The sequence below is a fragment of the Trachypithecus francoisi genome, unplaced genomic scaffold (assembly GCF_009764315.1).
Source record: "Trachypithecus francoisi isolate TF-2019V2 unplaced genomic scaffold, Tfra_2.0 Lachesis_group7, whole genome shotgun sequence".
Lineage (NCBI taxonomy): Eukaryota > Metazoa > Chordata > Mammalia > Primates > Cercopithecidae > Trachypithecus > Trachypithecus francoisi.
The window spans coordinates 99,916,303-99,936,424 of NW_022681472.1; the positions used below are offsets into that span (position 1 = coordinate 99,916,303).

At 46.7% G+C, this 20,122-nt stretch overlaps 1 protein-coding gene across 6 annotated transcripts in view; it reads right to left on the reverse strand.

Moving 5' to 3' along the window:
• Positions 1–5,521: 5,521 nt before the first annotated feature.
• ZNF251 (zinc finger protein 251) overlaps positions 5,522–20,122 on the reverse strand; it is a 37,944-nt gene continuing 23,343 nt past the window's right edge. For all 6 annotated transcript variants that reach the window (XM_033203432.1, XM_033203430.1, XM_033203429.1 and 3 more), the window contains one exon: positions 5,522–8,370. In XM_033203432.1, the coding sequence (XP_033059323.1) occupies positions 6,632–8,370 (1,739 nt within the window). In that variant the 3' untranslated portion in view covers positions 5,522–6,631. The remainder of the gene's footprint in view (positions 8,371–20,122) is intronic.

Here is a 20,122-nt window from a genome sequence, read left to right on the forward strand (position 1 = left end):
GCTCCGTCGCCCAGGCTGGAGTGCAATGGCGCGATCTTGGCTCACTGCAACTTCTGCCTCCTGGGTTCAAGCAAATCTCCTGCCTCGGCCTCCTGAGTAGCTAGGATTACAGGCGCCTGCCACCATACCTGGCTAATTTTTGTATTTTTAGTAGAGACAAGGTTTCACCATATTGGCCAGGCTGGTCTCAAACTCCTGACCTCGTGATCCGCCCGCCTTGGCCTCCCGAAGTGCTCAGGGCATTACAGGCGTGAGGCACTGTGCCCAGCTCACTTTCTTTTTTCTTTTTTTGAGACGGAGTCTGGCTCTGTCGCCCGGGCTGGAGTACAGTGGCCGGATCTCAGCTCACTGCAAGCTCTGCCTCCCGGGTTCACGCCATTCTCCTGCCTCAGCCTCCCGAGTAGCTGGGACTACAGGTGCCCGCCACCTCACCTGGCTAGTTTTTTGTATTTTTAGTAGAGACGAGGTTTCATTGTGTTAGGCAGGATGGTCTCGATCTCCTGACCTCATGATCCGCCCGTCTCGGCCTCCCAAAGTGCTGGGATTACAGGCTTGAGCCACCGCGCCCAGCCCAGCTCACTTTCTTGATGGTATCATTTGCAGCACAAAAATTCTTAATTTTGATGTGGTCAATATTTCTCTTTTTATTTTGTCACTTGTGCTTTTGGTATCTCTTTCAAATAACCTGCCCCTTTTGGTTTTCTTCATCGACTTTATTGTTTCCTTTTTTAAAATTGTCATTTTCTCGTTACTACTTCTTTCTTTAGGTTTACTCTAATAATCTTTGTCTAACTTCTTAAATTGAACATTTAACTTCTTAGTATATTAATTTTTTTTAAGAGGCAGGGTCTTGCTTAGTCACCCAGGCGGGAGTGCATTGGTGCCATCATAGCTCACTGCAGCCTCAGACTTCTGGGCTCGAGTAATCCTCTCACCTCAAGCTCCAAGTAGCCAGGACCATAAGCTCAAGCCACCATGACTGGCTAAGTTTTGTGGGTTTTGTATGGACAGAGTTTCACTACGTTGCCCAGACAGGTCTCTAATTCCTGGCTTCAAGCAATCCTCCTGCCTCGGCTTCCCAAAGTGCTGGGATTACAGGTATAAGCCACTATGCCCAGCCTAATTTTTGATTTATAATTATGAAAGTACAATAGGTTATTTGACAAAAGTTTATAAATTAATGAAGACTGGACTTAGTAATAGACTGATTTTTTTAAAGCTCTGAGTAATAGAAGTTGAAGGACAGTATTTTTAGTAGAGATGGGGTTTTGCCATGTTGGCCAGGCTGGTCTCGAACTCTGACCTCAGGTGATCCACCCACTTCAGCCTCCCAAAGTGCTGAGTTTACAGGCGTGAGCCACCATGACCGGCCTTAAGCTTTCTTAAAGTTTTTATTTAATTTTGAACCTGACAAAAAAAGTATATATTTATCATGTACAACATGTTTTGAAATATGTATACATTGTGAAATGGCTAAATTGAGCTAATTAGCATATACATACATACGTTTTTTTGTGGTGAGAAAAAACCTCTTGGCAGTTTTGATGAGTACATTGGTTTTTTTTGTTTTTTTTTTTGTTTTTTTGAGACTGAGTCTTGCTCTGTCACTCGGGCTGGAGTGCAGTGGCCGGGATTGCAGCTCACTGCAAGCTCTGCCTCCCGGGTTTACGCCATTCTCCTGCCTCAACCTCCTGAGTAGCTGGGACTACAGGCGCCCACCACCTTGCCCGGCTAGTTTTTTGTATTTTTTAGTAGAGACGGGGTTTCACCATGTTAGCCAGGATGGTCTCGATCTCCTGACCTCGTGATCCGCCCGACTCGGCCTCCCAAAGTGCTGGGATTACAGGCTTGAGCCACCGCGCCCGGCCCAATACATTGTTATTAACGATAGTCACCATGTTGTACAGTAGATTTCTTGAACTTTTGCCTCCTATTTACTTCCTCCAATGGACACAAAGGAAATTTGGTATCCTTTGACCAACATCTCCCTGAGCTTTTTTTTTTTTTTTTGGAGACGGAGTCTCGCTCTGTCGCCCAGGCTGGAGTGCAGTGCCATAATCTCAACTCACTGCAAGCTCCACCTCCTGGGTTCATGCCATTCTCCCACCTCAGCCTCCCGAGTAGCTCGGCCTACAGGTGCCTGCAACCGTGCCCAGCTAATTTTTTCTGTTTTTAGTAGAGACAGGGTTTCACTGTGTTAGCCAGGATGGTCTCAATCTCCTGACCTCATGATCCACCTGCCTCGGCCTCCCAAAGTGCTGGGATTACAGGCGTGAGCCACCACGCCTGGTCTCTCTGAGCTTTTTATTTTGAAATAATTTCAAACTTAAAGTTGCAATAATGCAGAGAACTCCCAAATAACCTTAACTCAGACTCACCAGTTCTTAACTGTTGCTATATTATTTCTCTTTCATTTTTTTTTAACCATTTAGAAGTAGGCTTGAAAGAGTCATTTTGTCTATAATTTCCTACCTAAGTTCCATATCTTCCTGTATTTCTTCCTGTTTCTTTTTGGGGGTGCAAAATATAGGACGAGACACTTTTTTTCTTAGTTTTAAAATATCTGATTTTAGAGGTTTTTAGTATCTCCAGATGCTTGCTTGAGGATATTTACTTCTGTTGTGTTACAGTTTTCTTCTGCTCCTTTGACTTCTAGTCACCTTGGGCTCCCAGGACTCCAGCTCCATCTCCATCTCCTAAATTTATAGAGACTGCCCAGCATCTCCCTATGTGCAGGTGGATTTTTCCTAGTCTGTCTTTATACAGGGGGTTCAACCCTTTAGATAGGGGCCCAGGTTCCAACCATCACCCTCAAGCCACCCAGGCCTCACTGTCTTCATGGGGGCTATAAACGGGCCCCAGAGCTGTCCTAGCATCAGTTTCCAGGTGGGAGGCTCTTTCATTTCAGTCTTCATTTTTAGCCCGAGGTGTTCCCTCACTCTCTTAGTGCTTAACCATGAATTTTCCTTTTAACATCCTCAGTCCCAGGGTCCACAGCAAGTACGTGTCAAAACAGCTGTTAGAGCCACACAGGAGCCCTCCCATGTCCCGGTGCTTCCTTACATTCTACATAAATGTGAGACCTGTGGGCCTCTTAAGGGAGGCATCATTGTGGGAGCCTTCCAGTAGATTAGAAGGGGAAAACAGTTTTAATGTAGCCAGTGTGCTCATGAACACAGCATAAGCAGAACACAGGGTTCACATTTACACAAAGCACATTCTTGGCACTATTTCCTTTCTCTCCTACTGTCACCTCTCTTCTTTCCTTCCCAAGTACATCCTAAGCACCTGTTCTATATCACGTGCTGGAGATAAAAAGGCGCGTAAGATGACGTCTCTGACAGCAGAGAGCTCTCCGTGGAATGCAGGGTAACCAGGTAGAAAGGAAAATGTGAGTTGAAATGGTGGGGATATGAATGTTGTGCTATGGGAGACAAGAGTAAAGAGAGTAATTTTTTTACAAGTGGGGGAGTTGTCCCCCCCCCTCCATTTTAGAGTTGGAGAAAAAGAGACCGAAGAAGATTCAATGTTTTTCCTGAGGTCAGAGTGAATTCATTGCAGAGGGAGACAGGACCCTCCAGGCGAGCCTGTGCTATCCACTCCCTCTTTTGTGTGGACCATTCCACATGGACCACACGAAGGCTGGCAATTCCCACACTTGGAAGAGGTTCTGTGATAAGAATTTTAATAATAAAGTGGGGGAGACAGAACCTGAGCAGGGGGAATAAGTGCAGCAAATCACAGAATGGATGTTAAACCAAATGCAGCAGTGACCCCAAATTCCCTAAGAAAACAGTAGGGCCAGGCACAGTGGCTCACGCCTGTAAGGCCTGCACTTTGGGAGGCCAAGGTGGGTGGATCACTTGACCCCAAGAGTTCAAGACCAGCGTGGGCAACACGGTGCGACACCATCTTTACAAAAAATTAAAATTATCTGGGTATGGTGGTGTGTGCCCGTAGTCCCAGCTACTTGGGAACTGAGGTCGGAGGATCCCTTGAGCCCAGGAAGTCAAGGCTGCAGTGACCTGTGATCGCTTCACTGCACTCCAACCTGGGTGATAGAGTGAGACACTGTCTCAAAAGAAAAAAAGAAAACAAAGATGAAATGAGAGATTAAGGAAGGCTCCTTGTAGGGGGGAAATGTCTCAGTTAGACCTGGAGGGAATGAAGAGTAGATTTGAAAAAAGATTCTTGCAGGTAGAGTCTCAGAAGTGAAAATCAGAGGCCAAGCACGGTGGCTCACGCCTGTAATCCTAGCACTTTGGGAGTCCGAGGCGGGTAGATTACAAGGTCAGGAGTTTGAGACCATCCTGGCCAACATGGTGAAACCCCGTCTCTAAGAAAAATACAAAAATTAGCTGGGCATGGTGGTGCGCGCCTGTAGTCCCAGCTACTCGGGAGGCTGAGGCAGGAGAATCATTTGAACCTGGAGGTGGAGGTTGCAGTGAGTCGAGATCACGCCACTGTACTCCAGCCTGGGCAACAGTGCAAGACTTTGTTTCAAAAAAAAGAAGAAAAAAAAATTGATTATCAGAATTTCAGAGGTGATCACACTGAGAAACTAACTACTACAGTGTTATTCAAACTTCCCAATGAAACTCTTTAAATAGATGCTTACTTATCCAACCATGGTCAATAGGAGAATGCAAATTAAAACCACGGATACCACTACATATCCACTAAAATAGCTAGAATATTAAAAAATGAACAATACTGCTGGGTGCATTGGCTCACGCCTGTAATCCCAGCGCTTTGGGAGCCTGAGGTGGGCAGATCACCTGAGGTCGGGAGTTCAAGACCAGCCTGACCAACATAGAGAAACCCCATCTCTACAAAAAATACAAAATTAGCCAGGCGTGGTGGCGCATGCCTGTAATCCCAGGTACTCAGGAGGCTGAGGCAGGAGAATCGCTTGAATTGAACCCAGGAGGTGGAGGTTGTGGTGAGCCAAGATCGTGCCATTGCACTCCAGCCTGGGCAACAAGAGCAAAACTCCGTCTAAAAAAAAAAAAAAAAAAAGTACAATACCAAGATCTGGTGAGGATTCAAAGCAACTAAACTCACATCGTCAGTGGGATGCACAACTGACTTTGTAAAACAGTTTGGCAGTTTCTTAAAATGTAAAACATAGGCCGGGCGCGGTGGCTCAAGCCTGTAATCCCAGCACTTTGGGAGGCCGAGACGGGCGGATCACAAGGTCAGGAGATCGAGACCATCCTGGCTAACACGGTGAAACCCCGTCTCTACTAAAAAATACAAAAAGCTAGCCGGGCGAGGTGGCGGCGCCTGTAGTCCCAGCTACTCGGGAGGCTGAGGCAGGAGAATGGCATAAACCCGGGAGGCGGAGCTTGCAGTGAGCTGAGATCCGGCCACTGCACTCCAGCCTGGGCAACAGAGCGAGACTCCGTCTCAAAAAAAAAAAAAAAAAAAGTAAAACATAAGCTTACCATGTGACCCAGCAATCCCAGTCCTGTTTACCCAAGATAACTGAAAGGTTAGATTCACAAAACAGCCTGTAGTTGATACACAGTTATGGCAGCTTTAATCATAGTTGCCCATACTGGAAATGCCCAAATACCCTTCCATGGGGGAACGGATAAACAAATGGCTTCGTCCATACAATGGAATGCTACTCGGTGTAAAAAAGCACTCTACACAGGCAATGTGGATGACTCCAATGCATCATGTTCAGTGAAGCCACATGCAAACAGCTGCATACTGTAATCCTGGAAATGGTGAGGCGATGGACAGAAAACAAACCAGTGGTTTCCACAGACTGGGGTTGAGGAGGGGTTGACCACAAGAGTGCACAAAGGAATTCTGGGTGGTGGTGAAGATGTTCAATATCTGGAATGTGGTGGTGGCACAATTGTTTGCTTTTGTCAAAGCCCACAGAACTATACACTGAAAAAATTTTATTGTTTATAAATTAAGCTTCAATAAACCTGCCTTAAAAAATTTTTTTTATCAGTAATTACAATTTTCAAAAGTGGGGATACTTGGTAGGCCCCTGCTTTCTTGGCCCTTAAGGTCCGTCTCTCTGCTAAACTGTAGAGTTCCTTAGAACCAAAACCAAACTAACTTCCATTTTAATGAAAATGAAATGTAAAAACTGGGGCTCCAAGCAAGGAGGAAACGTCTACCTGCAGTTCCTCTGCAGGTTGGTGGGAGAGGTGGTGGAAGGAATAAGGCTAAGCCCCACCAGCAGGCCCAAGTTCTCTGCCTGGAGGCAGATGTATGGGACTGAAAGTGGATGTTCTCAGCCACAAGCCTGGGCCTGGATAGGAAACAAAGGATAAGACTGGAAGGATGTCAGGTAGGGTAGACCCAGAGCACCAGCTGGGCTCATTTTTCACACCCTCCATCCATTCATCATGAATATCCGGACACAGCACCACACGGTTCAACTCCTGAGCACAGCAGTAGCCTTTACACAGACAGCCTGATTTCCCAGAATGAATTCTCTTGTGTTTACTCCCAGATTTAATGACTTTAAATGACTTTTAGTAGTCATCTGAACTATTTATTTTACTTTGCCAGGAATATTTAGACCTTATTTATCTTTCATTATGCCATCTTATCTTCTAACGTAAAGTGAACAGTTGCTAAATTGTCTTCTGCATTTATCACTTTAAAAATGTCTTTCTTGGAAAATCTTTTTGATTTGAATAAAGTATCTTTTAGATCCATCATTTAAAGCAGGTTTCTCTCCAACATGAGTCTGCTGAGGTGGTGTGAGCTGTGAGCTCTGGCTGAAGGCTTTCCCACACACACTGCAATGACAGGGTTTCCCACCAGTGTGAGTTACCTGATGTCGAATAAGGGCTGAATTTCCACTGAAGGCGTTTCCACATTCTTGACATTTATAGGGCTTTTCCCCAGCATGCATTTTCTGATCTTCCGTGGGTTGTGAGGTGGGACTGAAAGCTTTTCCATATTCATTACATCCAAAGGATTTCTCACCAGTGTGAACTGTCCAGCGCAGAATGAGATTTGCACCATGGCTAAAGGCTCTGCTGTGCTTCTCTCCAGTGGGAATCTGTCCATCTGGTGTAAGGCTAGAGCCATGAACAAAGGCTGGACCACGTTTTCTGCACTTGCGAGTCTCTCCATTGTGAATTTTCTGATGCTGAATGAGGGTTGACCTCCGGCTGAAGGCCTTCCCACAGTCACCACATTCATAGGGCTTCTCTCCAGTGTGAACTCGCTGATGTAGGGTGAGTTGGGAGCTCTGGCTGAAAGCTTTCCCACATTCAACGCATTGGTAGGGCTTCTCCCCAGTGTGAACTCTTCGATGCTGAACAAGAGTGGAACTCCGACGAAAGGCTTTGCCGCACTCATTACAAACATAGGGTTTTTCTCCTGTGTGAATCCTTACATGTTCAGTAAGATGAGAGTTAAAACCAAAGGCTCTACCGCATTCATTACATACATAGGGTTTCTCTCCAGTATGAACCCGATGATGGAGGAAAAGGCTTGAGCTCTGACTAAAGGCCTTCCCACACTGATTGCATTTATGGGGCTTCTCTCCAGTGTGAATTCTCTCATGCTGAATAAGGCTGGAACTTCGACTGAAGGCCTTCCCACAGTGCCTGCATTCATGCGGCTTCTCTCCAGTGTGAATTCTCTGATGCTGAGTTAACTGGGGGCTCTGGCTAAAGCCTCTTCCACATTCATTACACTTGTAGGGTTTCTCTCCTGTGTGAATTATCCGATGTTGAATAAGAGTTGAGCTTCGACTGAAAGCCTTCCCACACTCACCACAGCCAAAGGGTTTTTCTCCAGTGTGAATTCTCCGATGAAGACGGAGGTGAGAATTGAGTCCAAAAGTTTTCCCACATTCATCACATTTAAATGGTTTATTTCCAGTGTGAATGTGATGGTGCAGAACAAGATTTGAGCTGTGAGTAAAGGCTCGCCCACACCGGCCACATTGGTATGGCTTCTCCCCAGTGTGACTTCTCTGATGTCTACTTAGGTCTGAATTATATTTGAAGGTTTTGCTGCATATATCACATTTAAAGACCCTCTCTCCTGTTTTATTTCTTTGAAGTCTGACAACATTTTGGTTCAGATTCAAGTTTCTATCAAATGCACTACACTCTTGGGGTCTTTCTCCCAGAGATCTTTCCCTACCCACGGTAGCTTCTGTTAAAACTCTCTTGTGAATATTGGGTTTGTTCAAACTCTGCCTGGCAGAATTTCCCAGGTGCTCTTCGAGTTTACCCTCACGGCCCCATGCTTCCCGAAACTCAGCTGCCTGTGCATTATCCCTTAAGAGACTTCTTGATACAAATTCTGGGGTTTTTACTTCTTCGGAAAATTTTTGGTTTAAAATAGATAGTTCCTTCTTGGTCCCAACCTCGGAATCTGTTAAAGAAAAATATGAAGGAGTTACTAGAGAAAACCTTCCATCAGGGATAATGTCCACGATGTGGTAGAAGCTCCTACAAACCACCATGCAGAAGGCAGTGCTCTCACAGGGAAACATGTGAAAGGCAGAATTCAAAAGTAAAGATGGGATGGCCAATCAACAGGATAAAAATATTCAACTTCATTAGTTATCAAATTAGTCACATCAAAACAAATTATGATTTTTCACCTATCAAATTGGCAAATTATTCAACAAATATTTAGAAGGCCAGGCATGTTCTAGGTAAGGAATATACAGGAAGATAAATATAGTCTCTGATCTCATGATGTTTATGTTCTACTCAAGTAGATAGCAAGTAAGTTCTTAAAAATAATGATACACCATGTGACAGAAATTGTGTAAATATGTTATTGCCCTAACCTAGTCTACATGGTCAGAGAAAATGCCAGGAGTGAGGTTCAAGCTGAAACCTGACAAAGGAAATAAGTTAGCAGTGGCAGACAGGAAGGCCTGGGTCTGGTTGTGATGCACAAAAATATCAATCAAGTTCCTGATTTAAAGAATTTGGGCCAGGGCCGGGCGCGGTGTCTCACGCCTGTAATCCCAGCACTTTGGGAGGCCGAGGCCGGTGGATCACAAGGTCAGGAGATCGAGACCATCCTGGCTAACACAGTGAAACCCTGTCTCTACTAAAAAGACAAAAAAATTAGCTGGGCATGGTGGCGGTAGCCTGTAATCCCAGCTGCTCGGGAGGCTGAGGCAGGAGAATGGCGTGAACCCAGGAGGTGGAGCTTGCAGTGAGCTGAGATCGCGCCACTGCACTCCAGCCTGGGGGACAGAGTGAGACTCCATCCCCCCTCCCCCCCAAAAAAAATCTGGCTGGATGTGGTGGCTCACGCCTGTAATCCCAGTTGAGGGGCCAAGGCAGGAGGACTGCTTGAGGCCAGGAGTTCAAGACCAGCCTGGGCAACATAAGGAGACCCCATCTCTACAAAAGTAAATTTGTTTTTTTAAATTAGCTGGGTGCGGTGATGCACATCTACGGTCCCAGCTACTCAGAAGACTGAGGTGTAAGGATTGCTTGACCCTGGGAGGTCACAGCTGTGGTGAGCCATGATGGTGCCACTGTACTCCACTATGGGCAACAGAATGAGACCCTGTCTAAAGAAAAAAAAATTAAAGAATTTCACTGCTGAGTGCACTGGCTCACACCTGTACTTCCAGCACCTTGGGAGCCTGAGGCCAGGAGTTTGAGACTGCAGTGAGCTAGGGTCACGCCACTGCTCTCCAGCCTGGGTGGCAGAGTGAAACTCTTGTCTTTTTTTTTTTTAATCCCACCACGGCTAGAGCAAGAAGTATGAGGGGAGAGTGGGGCAAGATGGGGCAGGGTAAAGACACAGGAAGCACTGCAAAGAGGTTGAGAAATTTGGACTTTATGATAAAGACTTAAAAAAAAAATAATGCTGAGCACTGCTAAGAATTAAAGCAACAATCAGCAGGGTGCAGTGGCTCACACCTGTAATCCCAGCACTTTGGGAGGCCAAGGTGGGCGGATCATGAGATCAGGAGATCAAGACCATCCTGGCTAACATGGTGAAACCCCGTCTCTACTAAAAATACAAAAAAAAAAAAAAAATTATCCAGGCGTGGTGGTGGGCGCCTGTAGTTCCAGCTACTTGGGAGGCTGAGGCAGGAGAATGGCGTGAACCCGGGAGGCGGAGCTTGCAGTGAGCCGAGATCGTGCCACTGCACTCCAGCCTGGGCGACACAGCAAGACTCCGTCTCAAAAAAAAAAAAAAAAAAGAATTAAAGCAACAATCATACCATGTACTGTTGGTGGGACTGTAAATAAATGACTTTTTTTTTGAGATAGGCTCTTGCTCTGTTGCCCAGGCTGGAGTGCCATGGTGCAACCACAGTTCACTGCAGCCTTGACCTCCCAGGCTCAAGCAATCTTCCTGCCTCAGCCTCCCAAGTAGCTGGGACTACAGGCACAAGACACTGTGCCTGACCAAAATACAACTTTTTTTAAAAGCTGACAATATGTCGCCAAAAAAATTGATATATCACACACCCTTTGTCCCCCAAACTGCTCCCCTAGGATTTATCCTAAGTGGACTGCTGTATGTACATGGAAATGAGTACAATGAGGCTCACTGCATTTTGTAATTGTGGGGAAATAAGGAAGAACCCAAATTTCCAAAAATGGGGGTTTTTAACCCAGTAAAGACTATTCATATAATGGAATACCATTCTACCATTATTATAATAGAAAGATATATAATTAAATGAAAAGCTTATATTACAAAGTGAAGAATCAGTTGGTTATGCACAGCATAAACCAACTTTTACTGAACGTATATATGTAAGATAGTTGCTATTTCTTCCTTCACTGTTTAGTACAAGTTGGTGAAGCCATCTGGGCTTGGCATTTTTTCTGAGGAAGGGTTTTAAATTATAAGTCAATTTATTTAGCACTTAAATAATTATGTATTAACCTTTTCTTGTGTCAGTTTTGATAAACTGTATTTTTCTAGGATATTTATACATTTTATCTAAATGTTTAAAATATTTGGCATAAATGTGCTCAAAATAGCTCCCCCCAACCACCACCACTTTTTTTCTTTCTTTCTTTCTTTCTTTTTAAGACAGAGTTTCACTCTTGTTGTCCAGACTGGAGTGCAATGGCACGATCTCGGCTCACCGCAACCTCCGCCTCCTGGGTTCAAGCGATTCTCCTGCCTCAGCCTCCTGAGTAGCTGGGATTACAGATGCTCACCACCATGCTCGGCTAATTTTTTGTAATTTTAGTAGAGACGGGGTTTCACCGTGTTGCCTCGGCTGGTTGCAAACTCCTGAGCTCAGGCAATGCACCCGCCTTGGCCTCCCAAAGTGCACCACCTGTAGTCTGGCTAATTCCTTATTTTTTTGTAGAGACAAGGTCTCACTATGTTGCCAGGCTTGTCTCCAACTCCTGACCTCAAGCAATCCTCCTACTTCAGCCTCCCAAAGTGATGGGATTACAGGTGTAAGCCACTACACCCGGCCCAAAATATCTTTTTATTATAGTCTGAAATATCTAGGTGGTGGCTCCTTTTTCATTTTGGTTATTTGTTCATTCTGTTTTATTATTTACATTTTATTATTACATTATTAGTTACATCCAGAAAACAGAAAGAGATGCTACATGCTCCAACAGTGTATATGAGATTAATTCATCTTTGATACCAAAATTTGACAACAGTATGAGAAAACAAACTTGAAGGCCAATCTCATCCACAATGATGGATGTAAAATCCCTAAACAAAATATTCAGAAGCTAAATCCTGTCATATATGTAACAAAGATAACACATCATCAACAAGTGGGTTTATTTCAAGAATGCAAAGTTAGGCTGGGCGTGGTGGCTCACACCTATAATCCCAGCACTTTGGGAGGCCCAGGAGGGCAGATCACTTGAGGCCAGGAGTTTGAGACCAATCTGGCCAACATGGTGAAACCCCATTTCTACCAAAAATACAAAAATTAGCTGGGCGTGATGATCCTCACCTGTAGTCCCAACTACTCGGGAGTCTGACACAGGAGAATTGCCTGAACCCAGTGTCAGGCCTCTGAGCCCAAGCTGAGCCATCATATCCCCAGTGGCCTGCACGTACACATCCAGATGGCCTGGAGCAACTGAACATCCACAGAAGTGAAAATAGCCTTAACTGATGACATTCCACCATTGTGATTTGTTTCTGCCCCACCCTAACTGATCAATGTACTTTGTAATCTCCCCCACCCTTAAGAAGGTTCTTTATAATTCTCCCCACCCTTGAGAATGTACTTTGTGAGATCCACCCCCCTACCCCTAAAACCTTGCTCTTAACTTCACTGCCTATCCCAAAACCTGTAAGAACCAATGATAATCCCACCGCCCTTTGCTGACTCCTTTTTCGGACTCAGCCCGCCTGCACCCAGGTGAAATAAACAGCCATGTTGCTCACACAAAGCCTGTTTGGTGATCTCTTCACACGGACATGTGAAACACCCAGGAGGCAGAGGTTGTAGTGAGCTATCATGCCACTGCACACCAGCCTGGGCAACAGCGACGCTCTGTCTCAAGAAAAAAAAAAAAAAAAAAGAATGCAAAGTTAGTATAGTATTAGAAAATCAGGCCGGGCACAGTGGCTCACGTCTGTTATCCCAGCACTTTGGGAGGCACAGGTGGACAGATCACTTGAGGCCAGAAGTTCAAGACCAGCCTAGCCTGGCCAACATGGCGAAACCCCTTCTCTACTAAAAAATATGTAAAAATTAGCCAGGCATGGTGGTGCATGCCTGTAGTCCCAGCTACTTGGTAGGCTGAGGCAGGAGAATCACTTGAACCAGGAGGCGGAGGTTGCAGTAAGCCAAGATTGTGCCATTGTACTTCAGCCTGGGCGACACAGTGAGACTCTGTCTCAAAATAATAATAATAATAATAAAAAGAAAGACTACTAGAAAACTTAGCCGGGCATGGGCCAGGCGTGGTGGCTCACACCTGTAATCCCAGCACTTTGGGAGGCCGAGGCAGGTGGATCACGATGTCAGGAGATCAAGACTATCCTGGCTAACACAGTGAAACCCTGTCTCTACTAAAAATACAAAAAATTAGCTGGGCGTGGTGGTGGCGCCTGTAGTCCCAACTACTTGGAAGGAAGGCTGAGGCAGGAGAACGGCGTGAACCTGGGAGGCAGAGCTTGCAGTGAGCTGAGATCACTCCATTGCACTCCAGCCTGGGCGACAGAGCAAGACTCCATCTCCAAAAAATAAAAAAAAATTAAAAATAAATAAAACTTAGCCGGGCATGGTGGTGCACACCTGTAGTCCCCCTTACTCAGGAGGCTGAGGTGGGAGGAAAACTTGAGCCCAGGAATTTGACATTACAGTCAGTTATGATTGTGCCACTGCACTCCAGTATGGGCAACAGAGTGAGACTCTGTCTCTGAAAAAAAATTTTTTTTTTAGTGAAAGAACCCAAACATGAAAGACTGTATGCTGTAAAATTCCATTTATAAAAAGTTCAAAACCAAGCAAAACTCAGTGATTATCCCTGGGGCAGTAGTGCCTGGCAGGGATACCGCTAGGCTTCTGTAGAGCTGATCATGCTTTGTTTCCTAATCTGTGCTGGTTCTATGGCTGCGTCTGATTTGTGAACATTCAGAAAACAATATAATGTGTGTACATAGTCCCTAACAAGAGAGGCAGCCTGTCCTTTGAAGCTTTGAAGCCAGGCATTGCCTTCTCTCTAACTATGAAAGTCCTAGATGGCATCTTCTTATAACAGAAGGCTGTTCTGTCTACACTGAAAATCTATTATTCAGTGTAGCCACCTTCATCAATCATCTTAGCTAGGTCTTCTGGACAACTTGACACAGCTTCTCCATCAGCAGTGGCTGCTTCACCTTGTGCTTTTGTTATGGAGACTTGTTTCTTTCCTTAACCCTCATGAGCCAACCTCTGCTAGCTTCAAGGTTTTCTTCTGCAGCTTCCTTACCCCTCTCAGCTTTCACAGAATTGAAGAGAGTTCGGGTCTTGCTCTAGAGGCGATGCTTTGGCTTAAGAGAATGTGTCTGGTTTGATCTTCTATCCAGTTAGTTTCAGGGGGACTGAAACTGTCTCCATATCAGCAATAACGCTGCTGTACCGTCTTGTCATTCCTATGTTCACCAGAATAGCACTCCCAATTTCCTTCAAGAACTTTTCTTTTTATTGTTATTATCTTTTTGAGACAGGGTCTTACTCCGTCACCCAGGCTGGAGTACCGTGGTGTGATCATAGCTCACTGCAGCCTCAAACTCCTGGGCTCAAGCGATCCTCCCATCTCAGCCTCCTGAGAAGCTGGGACTACAGGCTTGAGCCACCATGCCTGAAGAAGTTTTGCTTTGCATTCACAATTTAGCTAACAGATGCAAAAGGCCTGGGTTTTGGCCTGTCTCAACTTTCACCACGCCTTCCTTACTAAGCTTGATCATTTCTAGCATTCGCAATAAAGTGAGAGGCATGTGACTCTTCCTTTCATTTGAACGCTTATAGGCCATTGCAGGGTTATTAATTGGCCTAGTTTCAATATTGCTGAGTCTCAGGGAATATGGAGGCTCTAGGAGAGGGAGAGAAGTAGGGAATGGCTGCTCAGTGGGTCAGGACACCCACCATTCATTGATTAAGCTCACCATCTCATACAGGCAGAGTTCATGGTGCCTGAAACAATTACAGTAGCAACATTAAAGATCAAAGATCACAGAGCACCATAACGGATATAATAAAAAAATTTGGAATACTGCAATGATTATCAAAATGTGACACAAAGACAGAAGTGAGTATGTGCTGTTGAAAATGGCACTGACAAGACTTGCTCAACACAAGGTTGTCACAAAACTTAAATTTGTAAAAAATGTTGGCCGGGCGCAGTGGCTCGCACCTGTAATCCCAACACTCTGGGAGGCCTGGGGGGTGGATCACCCGAGGTCAGAAGTTCGAGACCATCCTGGCCAACATGGTGAAACCCTGTCCCTACTAAAAATACAAAATTAGCCACGCATGGTGGTGCGCGCCTGTAATCCCAGCAACTTGGGAGGCTGAGGCAGGAGAATCTGAAACCGGGAGGTGGAAGTTGCCGTGAGCTAAGATCGTGCCATTGCACTCCAGCCTGGGCGACAGGAGCGAGACTCCATCTACAGGGGAAAAAAAAAGAAAAAGCAGCAGCAGTATCTGCAAAGCACAACAAAGTGAAGTGGAAGAAAATGAAGTGTGCCTGACCTATATTCATATTAAAATTTAAAAATACGAGTTCACTCCTAAAGCTCCTGGTTATAAAAGTCAAAAGAAAAATTGGGAAAAAAATGAAGAAAAGTTTTTATGTCGTTTTCTCTATGTGTAGTGCCCTTTTAGCAAGCATGTAAGATTCCTTTTAAATGCCAGGGTCCTCCCCTATGTCTCATATCAATGTAACAGGACGCTTAAGAATAGATCTCTTGGGCTGGGCGTGGTGGCTCGTGCCTGTAATCCTGGCACTTTGGGAGGCTGAAATGAGAGGAACGCTTGAGCCCAGGAGGTGGAGGCTGCAGTGAGCTGAGACCGCACCGCTGCACTCCAGCCTGGGCAGCAGAGTGCGACTCTGTCTCTGAGAAACTAAAACCAAAACATCTCTCATCAGGCTATCAACAAGTTACATGTGTTTTTTGTGACTACTCAGATAAAAATGTTCCATTGTAACAGTTTCTCAACATTGCAGGCAGGGCTGGCGGTGTTCCCAGGAGGGGGCCCTCACCCACCACCTCGAGGCCGCTCGCTCACTGTGCAGCTGTATGGCAGGCCCAGCGGTGCCCCTCCCTTCGTACATCACCAGAATCGGCTGAAAACTGCCAAAAGAGAACTCGGAAAACAAACAGGTGAGTGGAGAGGCCATGCTTTATCCACCTGGCCTAAAGGACCCTCCAGGCGCGGGGCCCAGAGCACCAATCCCTGGACAAAGAGCAAGGGTGGGCTCTGCTGCCTCCCAGAGGCCTCCCGCGGTAAGACAGCCACGGAAAGCACAGCACGTGACGCCGCGACGAGGCGTCCCAGGGTCAGGGCCCTGGCAAGGAACCCCCAACAAACACGACTGAAACTCAGCCTGGATTCAGAGTCTACATGGAGGCACTGCCAGAGACGCCTGCCGGGCCAGGTCAGACACCGCGGTAGGGGAGGACAGGACCAGAGCCTGTGGCTCCCGGGGGGGCCCATCACTAACCTCCTTCTTGTACAAGACACACTCAGAACTTCTAAAGCAGGGCACCTGTGCTCACCACTGCCCCTTCAAAGGCGAACAAACAAAAACAGAATCATCTTTTCCTATCTGGCTGACAAGATCTTACTCAAGATCTCTTCATGCAAGGCCGGGCGCCGTAGCTCATGCCTGTAATTCCAGCGCTTTGGGAGGCCGAGGCAGGCAGATCACCTGAGGTCGGGAGTTCGAGACCAGCCTGACCAACATGGAGAAACCCCATCTCTACTAAAAATACAAAATTAGCTGGGTGTGGTGGCTCATGCCTGTAATCCCAGCTACCAGGGAGGCTGAGGAAGGAGAATCGCTTGAACCTGGGAGGAGGTGGTTGTTGTGAGCCAAGATGGTGCCATTGCACTCCAGCCTGAGCAACAAGAGTGAAATTCCGTCTCAAAAAAAAAAAAAAAATCTCAGGCGATTCAGACACCCAATGACGGTCGTGGGAACCGTCCCCTGAGAGGAGACAGCAGCACCTCAGGTACCGTGTCGCACAGCCACATAGGGTTAAGACTGAGGACGGACTCTCTTCCAACTGCCCCAACAGGACTTCAGTGCTTCCAGATGATGTCCGGAGCGCCGACGAATCCCCATGACGTTAGGGTTCACTACACTGACATCATCCATGGGATGCCTGGGCCACGAGCTAAGGCCACCTTGCTTCCTGGTCTAAGTCTGGCACGAACCACACACAGGAGCCTTGCTCCCCTGCAAGTTTAGAATATCCCAATCAATACTTTTAGTGAAAATGACCACAAACAGTGGCCATCAGAACCATAGTTTCACAAACTATGCAGTTCTTTGTCTTCCTCCAGCTACAAGTGTGTTTCCTCAACGGTGTACTGCGTACCGATGGAACTTTCTGGGCAACAATAACATTATATATCTTGACAGAGGTTTGGTTTACACAAGTGTGTCTATTTGTTAAAACTCAGCAAATTCACACTTAAGATTTGTGCACTTCATTTATATAATTTTCACCTCAAAAGAAAAAACTGTAAACAAACACTGATCTCCAATCAATGACACATATGTATTTAAAGGAAGTGTCCTGTTAGTGCTGCTGCTTGGTTATTTTATGTATGTATGTATGTATGCATTTTGAGACAGAGTCTTGCTCTGTCACCCAGGCTGGAGTGCAGTGGTGTGATTTCTGCTCACAGCAACCTCTGCCTCCCAGGTTCAAGCAACTCTCCTGCCTCAGCCTCCTGAGGAGCTGGGATTACAGGCGTGAGCCATCATGCCCTGCTGATTTTTGTATTTTCAGTAGAGACAGGGTTTCACCATGCTGGCCAGGCAGGTCTCAAACTCCTGACCTCAGGTGATCCACCCACCTTGCCTCCCAAAGTGCTGGGATTACAGGCGTGAGTCACCACACCCAGCCCAATAATTTTATTTTAAAATTAAAAATAAAATTAAATTCAATAAAGGACATGTCCTGACAGCTGCATTTTTTTTTTTTTTTTTTTAGACAGAATCTTTCTCTGTCACCCAGGCTGGAGTGCAATGATGCGATCTCAACTCACTGCAACCTCTGCCCCCAGGTTCAAGTGATTCTCATGCCTCAGCCTCCTGAGTAACTGGGACTATAGGCATGCGCCACCAAGCCTGGCTAATTTTTTAATTTTTTTGTAAAGACGGGGTTTACCATGTTGGCCAGGCTTGTGTCAAACTCCTGGCCTCAAGTGATCTGCCCACCTCAGCCTCCCAAAGTGTTGGGATTACAGGTGTGAGCCACTGTGCCCAGCCTTGCAATTTACTTCAAAAGCAAAAACAAAGTAGATGATGGGTCTGGTAGAGGGTTAGTGGCATGGTAAATGTTAACACAGAACCTTGGTGGCGGGTGTTATGAGTCTTCACCATAAAGTTCTTCCAAATTTGGTGTATGTCTGAAATCTTCCGTAACACACTGGGGGAAAAGTGCTGTACATTAATTCTAGATAATCCAAAACCTATGCATGATTGACAGGTCATAGGAAAAAGATGAGTTGGCCAATTACATTAGACTGAGCGTTAGAATCTATCAGACCTCAAACACAAACCACAGTAGGTAACTTAATACTGGCAGCAGTAATAATTCACTTGTATGTAATAAATTGTTGATAAAGGCCAGGCTGGGTGGCTCACACCTGTAATCCCAGCACTTTGGGAGGCTGAGGTGGGTGGATCATCTGAGGTCAGGAGTTCGAGAGCAGCCTGGCCAACATGGAGAAACCCTGTCTCTACTAAAAATACAAAAATTAGCCGGGCGTGGTGGCATGTGCCTGTAGTCCCAGCTACATGAGAGGCTGACGCAGGAGAACTGCTTGAACCCGGGAGGCAGAGGTTGTAATGAGCTAAGATCGTGCCCCTGCACTCCAGCCTGGGTGACAGAGCAAGACTCCATCTCAAAACAAAACAAAACAAAACAAAAATGTTGATAAAATATTACTTAAGTCGGGTGTGGTGGCTCATGCCTGTAATCCTAGCACTTTGAGAGGCTGAAGTGGGAGGATCGCTTGAGGCCAAAAGTTTGAGAACTGCCTGGGCAAGATGTTGAGACCCCACCTCTAAAACAGACCCAGTGCAGCAGGCCTGTTTCTGAGCTGCCTCCACATGTGTTATCCTCTTTGACATGAGCTCCAACTGCCATGAGGCCTCCGGCAGCCGCCTGACCTGAGTTCCCAACCCCTCCCTCTTAGTCCCTGTGGGTCAGAGGCCACTGCTGCAAGCCCACCTGCACACAGCTGCTTGACTGGATGCAAAACCTGGACTGATTGCGGAGCAGGAGCCCTCCTTGCACGTGTTTGCTCCAAACCCTGCAACCCCTCTTCTCCACCTGGGCTTCCACCCACACCCTGGAACCCAGGAAAGGCAGATGCCCCAGATCCTCGCCCTCCATCCTCTCTCCTCCCGCCGGCCTCCATGTGGCCTTCAGGCATGCCATGTACCCCCAAGATCTGTAAGTAAGAAAATCCTTATTTTCCATCTTGTGTCTGATCACTGAAGAGGTTTTCTCAAGAGAAACAAAAGGAAAAAAGAATAAAAGAAAAAACCCTGGAACAGCTAACACAGTTGCTGGGATGGAGCGCGAGATGCCTTTCCGCTGCGCCTGGCTGACTCAAATCACTGCCAGTGGGGATTAACTACATCTGGGAACAGAGATGCCGCTAGGGTCTGTCCCACAGCCGGCAGAATTTTAGGCTGTACGTGCCAGATGCCTAAACTGTGCACCCTAAATGGCTGTTGGGCAGGTAGGCGTGGCTCTGTGTTTCCGACATCCTGACCGAGGAGGCACCCACTCAGACCACGGTCCCTCTGCTGGGAACTTCCCATGCCACACCTGCCCGGTGTTTTCCTTTGTCCCAGTGCTGAGCTGAGGGGAGCTCCTGGCTGTACGGACACCTCCCGCGGCATTCACAGGTATCCAGGTCTACTGCAGACCCAGACCATGGGCGATCCCTGCAGGGCTGGCCATGACCCCTTGCAAATATCCATGCTTTGTCCCTGTGCCTGTCGGCCCTCTCCCCCAACTCCAGGGGGTTTCATGGGTGTAATCCCTGGCATGGACTGGTGGGCAAAAGCAAATGCCCTGAGCACCCAGTCCCTGCCCCACCGGATGCTGGAGGCCGCCATCCAGCTCTTAGATGAGTGCAAGGCTCACAGCAACAGCATGGGCTGTACTTGGTGCCGCTGGTCCTGTGGTCCTGAGGCCTGGGGGCTGACCCTGACACCAGAAAATGATGGCGCTGGTGGGTGCTGACCCTGGTCCCACAGAGGCCACTGGGACACCCTGGAGAGGGAGGTGCTGCCTGCGAGGTAGGGACACACAGAGCTCACCCTCAGATAATCTAAAAGGTCAAAATCACAGGGGACGGGGGAATTAGAACTGGAGACCAAAATTCCTCTATGGTAGAAAATTCGAATTTGCCTTAAGGGGTTTTGCAGGCCGGGCGCAGTGGCTCATGCCTGTAATCCCAGCA